The 10229-nt window shown below is 36.3% G+C and overlaps 1 protein-coding gene across 1 annotated transcript in view; it reads right to left on the bottom strand.

The window, feature by feature from the left end:
• Zgrf1 (zinc finger GRF-type containing 1) overlaps positions 1-10229 on the bottom strand; it is a 62780-nt gene that overhangs the window by 30750 nt on the left and 21801 nt on the right. The window contains exons 8-13 of the mRNA XM_021196235.1: positions 9170-9293; positions 6664-7265; positions 5909-6047; positions 4464-4648; positions 2504-2700; positions 600-739 (exon numbers count right to left, since the gene is read on the bottom strand). Of these exons, the coding sequence (XP_021051894.1) occupies positions 600-739; positions 2504-2700; positions 4464-4648; positions 5909-6047; positions 6664-7265; positions 9170-9293 (1387 nt within the window). The remainder of the gene's footprint in view (positions 1-599; positions 740-2503; positions 2701-4463; positions 4649-5908; positions 6048-6663; positions 7266-9169; positions 9294-10229) is intronic.

The raw sequence follows: 10229 nt of genomic DNA, 5'->3' as shown, positions 1-10229 counted from the left end.
GCTGTATCCTTACAACATATCCAGCTGTGTCCTTACAACATACCCAGCTGTATCCTTATAGCATACCCAGCTGTGTCCTTAAAACATACCCAGCTGTATCCTTACAGCATATCCAGCTCTATCCTTACAACATACCCAGCTGTATCCTTACAGCATATCCAGCTGTATGAGGAGCAGAGATAAAACTAGGCCCAAGAACAAGGATGATACAAATCTACTTCAATATACCTAAAGGCCTTTAAAAATATATGTTTAAAAGGAGTTTACTTCAAACTATGAAAGTTGGGATCCAGTGCTAGACAAAGAATAAAAGAAGTAATGACAAACTAATCATATTTTCAATTTATTTTCAACATTAGGACAAAGTAGAGTTAAATCATGTTATTGTATATATGATACCAAGAGTTCAGTGTAACTTTTCAGTAAAGTGACTTCTAGAATAAATTTTTTAAAAATTTAAATTTTTTAAGTATGATTTTTAGAAACAATTATACTACAACTTTCATGATATAGCACTATTAAATGATACTTTAGAAATTCTTTTTAAAAGAGATTTGCAGAGCTACATCTTGACCAAAATCCTCATCCAATCTACCAACCTTTATTATAAACTGAAGAGCTCTCCTTCCGACTCAGTTTAAGATAAATCTTACTTTTTGTTTCATTGTAAAATTCAGGATTTACAGTTGTAAGCTTCTTTAGTTTACCATACTGTTTTCTCTGAAAATCAAATCCTTTCCTGAAAAAAAAAAAAAAAAATTTGAGGGGCTAAGAGACTGTTCAGGTTAAGAACACTTTCTGCTCCTTCAGAAGACCTGAGTTCGGTTCCCACTCATGCCTGGCAGCTCACCAACACTGGAAGCTCCAACCCCAGTGGACTCAATAACCTCTCCTGACCTCTACAAGTATAAACATGAACATACATACACACTGACAAATACCATATGCATAGATAATTTATTAAAAATCTTTTTTAAAAAATGAATTTGAATGTTAATTATTTTAATACTTAACACACCATGTAAAAGAAAGAATTGTAGTTGTACATATTTACTTTCATAGATGTTGTAAACTATAAACATTTCTATCAAAGGAAGAGAATAATTCACAGATCTGTCACCAGCTTTAACAATAATCAAAACAGAAAAACTATTTAGAAAGCTAGACTGTGTAAATTTATATGGCTGTATGTAGAGGAATTTTACTCCAGCAACATGGCTGCTCTGATCATATCCAAAGACCTTCTAGATCTGTGTGATCGGGCTGGAATGCAGACATACCCTTAGTATATACCTTTAGTCCCTCTGGCTGGAATCCTTTAATACACACCTTTAGTCCCAAACAAGGCCATTTAATTGAGGGGCAGACAAAGTGACAAATCAGAGAAAGATCTGACAGAATAAGTCAGAAATAGGATATGCCCAAGTCTTGGGAGAAAAGCTATTTAAGAGCAGGGCAGGGAGAGAGAGCCAGTTGTCAGTGAGTTTGGAGGTGAGTGAGCTGGCAGTCAGTGCAGGGAGTAGTGCAGTGCAGTAGAGCTGAGTTCACTCCTGAGGTCATTCAGTCAGTGCTGCTCAGCAGAGGCAGGTGAAGCCAGAGAATAAGAACGAGCCAGAAGATTAGAACAAATTGCCAGAGTTAGTTTGAGGCCAAGCAAAGCAAATCAGTGAGAAGCTGAGAGAAGCCAAATTGAATCAGTCAACTTAGAAAGGAATTTGAGCCAGAACAGATGAGGTGAACCAGCCAGCCAGAGTTCAGAAAGAACTAGAAAGAATGAGCATATTCAACAGTAAGCCTCCGAGATGACAACTATATCAGGCAAATAAAATTACATTTACAGCTGTAAAATTTAAATAATAATTTCTTATACATTATTGTTGTGAGGAAATAATATACACAAAGTCTTTAGGAAAGACCCTGGCATCTATACACTTTCAATAAGTTATTAAATGCCCATGCAAACTATCACTATCTTTACTTCTTTAAGGAGCCCATTTTTATAAAGTTCTGCTTCTAAAACCTAACACTATTATTCTATCAGCTCTTAATTCAAGGCTGGGAATGACTTATTCTTGTACTGCTAAAGAGTAGTTACTGTTACTGTATTTGTAAATGGGGTTTCCCTTAGGTTTGTGAATATCCATGACTAGAAAGGAAGTAAGGAAAGGAGGAAGGAAGGAGAGAAGGAAGGAAGGAAAAAAAAGGAAAAAAGAGAGAAAGAAAACAAAACAAATTACCTTTTGCCAATTGTTGGAACACTGTTGATATCACTTGATGTTTAGAGAGGACCAGAGAAACTTTAAAGCTTTACTTTCATTTAAAATTATAGAACTGGAAGTTGTCTCCTTGATGCTTTCTCCATCTTACTTTCTTTTAAAACCATTGATGGGTTTGAAATGTATATTAGCACAATGATTGTGCATATGCAAGACTCTGGGATTGACCCCAAGGTCGCTATTCTCTGATATAATTACAGGAAATGTTATGATACCATAAAACATACCTCAACAAAAGCTGGCATTCTTCATAGACTGGTACCTTTTGACTTCTTAAATATGAGCCAATACTCTTAATATCATTAAAAATTATGTTGGATTGAGACTTATTCTGTGGTAACTGTCCTGGAGTCACTTCCTCAAGCCATTTGAAAAATTTACATTGATTATCTTTTGACTTATCACATGTATAAAAGAGACGGCCCTAAGCAGGAAGAAGATAAAAAGAATTTAAAGGTTCAGTAGTAAGTGCTTGCCTACTATGCATATTAAAATTTAGTGAAAAAAAAAAAAAACTGTTTCTATTTGTGTACTGTTTTCTGCACTATACTTGTAAAGCAACTTATAAAATCTGCCTGTTATTAATGTATTCCAAGAAATAAACTTTCTTATTAATTTAAACATGTATTAAAATTATAAAGTATTACTTTCCTATTTATTTTTTCTTCATCAAGAGTATATTATTCTGAGAACAAACTTATTCAAGAAGCTAGGGAGCTGGCTCAGCATTAAGAGCACTCGTTGCTCTTCAGAAGACCCAGATTTAGTTTTCAGCAACCACATGACAGTTCATAGTCACCTGTAATTCCAGATTTAGAGGATCCAGCACTCTCTCCTGGCCTCTATAGGCTCTAGGTATGTATGAGATGAACACATATATATGCAGACATTCACACATACACATTAAATAAAAATAAATAAATATTATTTTTAAATGTATTTAAGGGGCTAGAAAGATGGCTCAGTGATTAAAGAGTACCTAGATTCAATTCCCAGCACCCACATGGCAACTCACAACTGTCTGTAACTTCAGTTCCAGGGATGGATCTGACACCTTCACACAGACATACATGCAGGCAAAGCACTCATGTGCAGTTTTTAAAAAATGTATTTAAAAATTAGTCTTAAATTGTAATATATTGTTCCCTAGTTTTCACTAGACAACTTATCATCTACCAGAAACAACTACTAGCAATATTTTTGTATTTTTTTATACACACACACACATACAGGTTTTCTCCCTTTTTTTTTTTTTTTAAATATTTACTTATTTAATGTATATGAGTACACTGTCACTGTCTTCAGACACACCAGAAGAGGGCATCAGACCCCATTACAGATGGTTGTGAGCCACCATGTGGGTACTGGGAATTGAACTCAGGACCTCTAGAAGAGCAGTCAGTGTTCTTAACTGCTGAGCCATCTCTCCAGCCCCACAGGTTTTCACTAAATGATGCATTTTATACTCTGTAACCTAACCCTTTTAACAAACAGCATAGCATGAACATGCAAACATGTATCAAATAATCTTGAAAAACAACACAAAGATGTTGATGGCCATTTATTTCGATCTATGACCATGCTATTATTTATGAATACTTGCTTTTGACTTTTTAAAAAAAAGTCAAATTTATACATTCAACTAATGATGCATACAAATAGTGAAATTATTTTATTGCTATTATAGGCAAAAGCAGTTGTGCAAATGAGTGAAAACTACCAATATATTACTAACCCTCTTTGTGATACTAGGAATACACATTAGGTCACCATGGTTTTCTACTCGCTTGGCCTTGTCTAGTGCTGGTACAGCAACTTTCAACCTTCATTTCTTTCTATCTCATTTCAGCATTTTCTAGACCCTAAGGCAGAAGATCCCACTTGGCAGTGCTGACACTGTAGCTTAGGCATATCCTTCCTATCTTGTATGTGTAATTTTCTTCACTATATCTGTGTTCATCCACTACTGTGCAGTAAGTTCCTAAAAAGTTTAGAGGCTAACTTCAATTTATAGTTTTGTATCCTGGAACACACACAGATCATTTATTTCATTAAAAAGTACTGATTATTATGTTTATGATTATGATTATGTTTATGATTATTAATACCACAAAGAAAACTTATGTCTCAGTGTCCAAGTACCTAAACTATGTATAAGGCAGTGTGGGGAGGGAGCAGAAGCAGTACCTTATTTGGACCTTCTTTTTTAACCATGACAAGTTTGGCAGGTTGATTATGGAGGCAAGATGGTGAATTATTTTTTCCACTTCCCATTGTCTCTCCTTTTGATGATGTATAAAAGGATATGTCAACTTTGGAAAGTGCTTTGTACAGCCTTTGTGCCAATTCAAATAGCAATATATTCAGATGCTCTACAAAAAAACACAAAAAACAAAAAAACAAACAAAACAAAAAAAAACCCCTGAAAATTAAATACAAAATTATATTTGTATCAAACGCTGTTTATTAGTCAATTTGAAAATAGCCTTTTAGCAGTCAATTATAACACAATACTATAACATCCATTAATTTAAAGGTTTATTTGACTTTATGTTTGTGAGTGTCTGCATGCATGTAAGCACTCCAAATGTGTCCAGTAGCACTGAGATCAAAAGCCATTCCCTGGATCCCCTGGAGCTAGAGCTACAGATGTTGTGCACGTCTATGTGGGTGTCAGGAATTGAATCTGGGCCTCTGGAAGAGTATTGAGCACTCTTAACCACTGAGCCAGCTCTCCAACTCTCTAACATCCCTTTTGTTACATTTTTTGTTACATTGTCTTAATTATACCAAATTAGAACAAAACAAGACAAAACAAAACAAGCCAGCTTCAAAGCCATCCAAATAATGTATCCAAGGCAAAATACTGCTGTAATAAGTCCTTGTCTATCAGACTCTATTATACTCCCTATAAAGAACATTTAAGAGCTGAGCCATCTCTGTAGCCCCTCACTGTAATATTCCAATACACATAAATATTATGCTTTTAGAAACCACATCATTTATTTACTTTATTATAATTATAGTTTTTGAGACAGATTTACTGTCTCAAACTCTCAATCTCCTGCAGCCTCCAATGAGCTAAGATAACAGGCAGATTATAACAATTAATGTTTCAAAAGGCAAGTTTTGTTCTTATACCTCAAAACATTCAGACCTAATTATTCATACTTAAAAGTTTCCATTTAGAAATGGCTCAGTGGTTAAGAGCACTGACTGCTCTCCCAGAGGTCCTGAATTCAATTCCCAGCAACCACATGATGGCTCACAACCATCTGTAATGAAATCTGACGCCCTCTTCTAGTATGTCTGAAGAGAGCAATGGTATACTCATATACATAAAATAAATAAATCTTTTTTTAAAAAGTTTCCATTTAAATGTAATGGGTTCATTTGCTTTTATCTTAATAAATAAAAGTCAGAATTTAAAAAAATAGTGCAGTGTCCCTCTTTTAAAGTTCAGTTTTGATCTGACATTAGAATAAAGGTACTGATAGGTACTAGAGTAAAGACATGCAAACCAAATCTACAGAGGTGACTTTACTATGAAAACCCAGAAAGAATTATGCATTTCTGTAGTTCAATACCCACACCAAGTAATTTCAGTCAGAATAAAAACATAACAGCCATACCTATGATGGAAGATGTAAAGATCTGCCTATAGTGAGCAGGAGACTGGAAAACAGCGGGTATGTGAACTTGCCTTTGAGGAAGATAAGCTGATATTATTTTCTGCCCATTTGGGAAGCACAGATCAGAATTATTTATCTCCTGAAATCGAATGAATTGACCTATTACACTCAAAAAAAAAAAATCACTGTTTAACCAACAAATTGTTTTTCATATACACTGAAAATATACTAATTATACTTTTGATTTTTAGAATCCATTAAAGTTGTTTTATGGTCTAAAATAAGAAACCAGATAGAGCCTGAATGACGTGACAGGACACTTTTAACTCTTTTCATCAGCCTCTTAATATGATTTTGAATATGTTTTACTACAAGTGGATCACATTACATTTCTATTTCTGTCATGAGTATAATAATGACTCAGCAAATTTGGAATAGATATATGTGCCTTATCTTTAATAATTCAATCAGCAATATTGATTTGATAGTCAAAAATGAAAACAATCACAGTGAGATCAGTAATGGAAGTCGTGGCAGGAAAAGAGATAATAGCTAAAATTTATTAAATACTTTTTATATGGCCAGTACTGCACCAGAGACTTTCAAATATATAATTCAATATTCATAATTACTGGGAAAGGTGTAAAAAATAACTATCTGATCAAAAAGTAAACTGTCTCCAAGCTATTTTGCTTATTCTTCTGTTGGAATCCACACAGTCACTGAGGGTGAAAAGGCACATGAGAAAACCTCACCTGTAGATCTTTGACTCTGCAGTTCTTACTGGCAGAGCTTTCCAACACAGTCTGAAGTTCCTCAGTCTTGGAAGTCTGATTTAAATTCAGAGAAAGAGCTTTCTTTCTGGAAACCAAATCTTGACTGCTAAAATCCTGCTGCTGTTGATAGAGCACACCTTTTATCATCTGCAAGTGCACAAGGTCAACAGAACTTTCACTCTCCCCTGTGTGGCTAAAAGGCAAGCCAGACACAGCTTCAGTGAAGAGACCCTCGGTCACCTCACTGGCAAGTCTTTGCGGAGCAGTTGAGTTGCACTGGGGTGGGTTTTGATATTTCATCCACTTGCTTTGAGTAGCACTCTTAGGAAGCAGTGAAACACCTCCTGGAGTCCCACCCTGACCCTCAAGTCCAAGGTCGAATGAACGACCTGACTCTTCACACAGGTTCAACATGGAAGAACCAGAAGGCTCTTGTGCATCAGCATGAATCATAAATGAACAAGGATCTAAGACAGCTGGCCCATCATCAGGTGGCAAGGTGACAAAGGGAACTGAGGCTCTACTTAGAAACGGAATCCTCTGGAGGTTCTTACTCTCCTGAAAACCAATGTTTTTCAATCCTGAAAGAAAACATAATGCTGAGTTAATACAAATGTTCTACCAATCATCACCAGACTCTAGAAAACGGTACAGGCAAGAGCGGACAGTTCTGACTTTCTGTGTAAAACAGAAAATAATGTAAGTCTCTAGCTCCCTCACAAAGTAAATGCTTTAATATCAAAATCTAAAGATTCAAATTTTAATTTATAGATTTGAAGACTCTTGTGAAGCTAACAAATATAAGTCCTTCTCTTTCCTTTTATTGAGCTAAGTATCTTTAATTACTCATTATATTTATAGAACATCCAAATTATTATTATTTTTTTTTTTGTTTTTGTTTTTGTTTTTTGTTTTTCGAGACAGGGTTTCTCTGTATAGCCCTGGCTGTCCTGGAATTCACTTTGTAGACCAGGTTGGCCTTGAACTCAGAAATCTGCCTGCCTATGCCTCCCGAGTGCTGGGATTAAAGGCGTGTGCCACCACTCCCGGCTTTATCCAAAGTATTTAAATCCAAGAACAGCTGTAACACCCCATTTTACAGCTGAGGTAAGAAAGTTCTGGAGTGCAGTTTGTACCAAGTGTCAGTCAAAGAAAACAGAGTGAGTTCATATCTATTCACATTCCTTCTGCACAGTCCAGGGCCCACTTAATATGTGATTTATGAATTATATCTTTCACAACAAAAGATTTTTAGCTTTATTTGTAAAATTATCACTTTTTGGTGAGCTTTTGTCTAAATGAGTTTTATAATTCCTCCTTTCTATCAGCAGTTATTGGAACAGAGAAATTGCTAAAAAAGTAAAAAGCAGAAAGTATTTATTGGATACATTAATGAATCAGCAAAACTGCATAGGATTTATACATTATTAAAGTTTTACCTAAAAATATTATAGATTCTTTCTTATTTGACATAGTCTATTTCATAGGAAATAAATTTTGATGATCATTTGGGTAGTATAGCAGTGAGCCAAAGAATATTCCTTGTTGAAGTGTTAGGGTATAATCCAAAACTGAATTAAGAAACAGTTACAGAATAAAAACTCTATTACAGAGCTAAGACTCATCCCTGTGAAAACCCCTTCCACCTCACTGCCCCTTGACTGCATTCAGGGGATGCTCTCCTATTCACGCCCCCCCTCCCCCCCCCCCCGCCCTTGCCCCAGGTGGTCCAAGCTAGCCTTCAAGTACTGATCCCCCTGCCTTGTCTCTTGAGTGCTGGGATTATAAGAATCCCATCTCATACCCACCCCATTCATATCTCCTCGTACCTTGCCCCCTTTTCTTTTCTTTTCTTTCTTTCTTTCTTTCTTTTTTTTTTTTGCCTCAACCAGACACAACCATGAAGCCATCTCTAGTTTAACTACTGATTTGCATTAAATTATTTCTATTTCTTTTTTTATATTAATCATCCACTCACAACCAAGAAAACATCAATCACCAAACCTAACAAGAAAAAAACCCACATTAATGAAATGATCAGAAAATAGCAGTTAGTGGGAAGAGATTCTATTGAATAAAATACTTTTCAAGAAGCAGAAAAGTCAAAATGGCCTGAGAGCAATGCTGGAGGAGAGCAGTCACTGAGGAGTTCCTGACACTGACAGCCCAAAGCAGAGATGAAAAGGTTACACTAAGGTCAAGTGGTGCTGATGAGACATTTGCTGTGAGTCACTTCACCGAAGAAAGATAGAAAGATGAGCCAAGTGTTGGTGTTTTAGCTGCAAGAAGTACTATGACAGTGGACGGTAGGTAGGGGCACTTCCAGAGGTAGTGAAGACAGCCAAGAAGGAAGCAAGAACTAGAGAAGAAAGTGCATTTGGAAAAGCATCCACGACAGATAAGTCCAAGGGAAGAGACAGTGGGTTGCCTGACATTCATAGCCCAGGACACTCTCACAGATAATGGCTGAGAAAGTGAAGGTCACCAGGGAACGTCCTTGTTTTCAGAGACTCCTCAGAGAACTCAAGCACAGAGTCTTCATATCTTGTGTTGAAAGAAAAAGTAGGTGCAGGGCTCAATGCAGAGATCTTTTGTTCAGGAGAAATCACCTGTGCAGAAAAAAGAAAATCACTATCTAAAATGTTCTTATGCTTCTTTGTCTACTAGTTTTATTTCTAATAACCTCCAGAAGTAACTGTCTAAGCACACTGGGAGCAAGAACTATAAAATTTTCACAAAAAAGGAGAGGAAAGGAAAAAACTTACTAAACAATACTTTTAAGTACAGAAGATAAAGATTGGGATTTATAGTGAAATGAGTAGCATTCTGATTTGGACTGGTTCCATTTCCATCTAAGAGGTTCAATTCAAATGCCATCTCATATATGGACCTGTGCAAACTATATTCCAGCATACTCAAGGTCTGACCAGTTTTCTCTTATGCTTTGGACTTAGGGTTATCCATAGTTGACATATATTTCACAAGATATTCCTTCCAAGTGCAAGACTTAACATTTACTCAGATCTGAACCACCATACAATTAATCCAATTCTATTCTCACTACATCAGCCTGTAAGTCATGCTGCAGCTTCCCCCCCCCCCGCCCCCCAAAATCAAAACCTAATGACAGTCACACTCAGTACTGTTCTAATTTGCCTTTTGTTGCTAAACACCATCACCAAAAGCATAGTTTATTTCAGCATATACTTCCAGATCACAGTCCATTCCTGATAGAATTTGGGTCAGGAACTCAAAGAACTGGATCAGGGACCAGGAAGAAACAATCCTTACTGGCTTGTCGGTTCTTACACAGGTTAGGTCAGCCTGCCCAGGGATGGCACCACCCACATCAATCAACAATCTCATCTGAGTAGTTTCCCAATTGAGGTTCCCTCTTCCCAGGTGACTCTAGGCTTTGTCAAATCCACAATAAAGAAGTCAGGTGTAGATCAAGTGACCATAGGTGTGTGGATTCATTTCTGGATCTTCAATTCTATTCCATTGATCTACTTGTCTGTCACTGTGCCAGTACCATGCAGTTTTTA

This window comes from Mus pahari, chromosome 4, assembly GCF_900095145.1.
Source record: "Mus pahari chromosome 4, PAHARI_EIJ_v1.1, whole genome shotgun sequence".
Lineage (NCBI taxonomy): Eukaryota > Metazoa > Chordata > Mammalia > Rodentia > Muridae > Mus > Mus pahari.
This window is presented reverse-complemented; position numbering and strand designations above follow the sequence as displayed.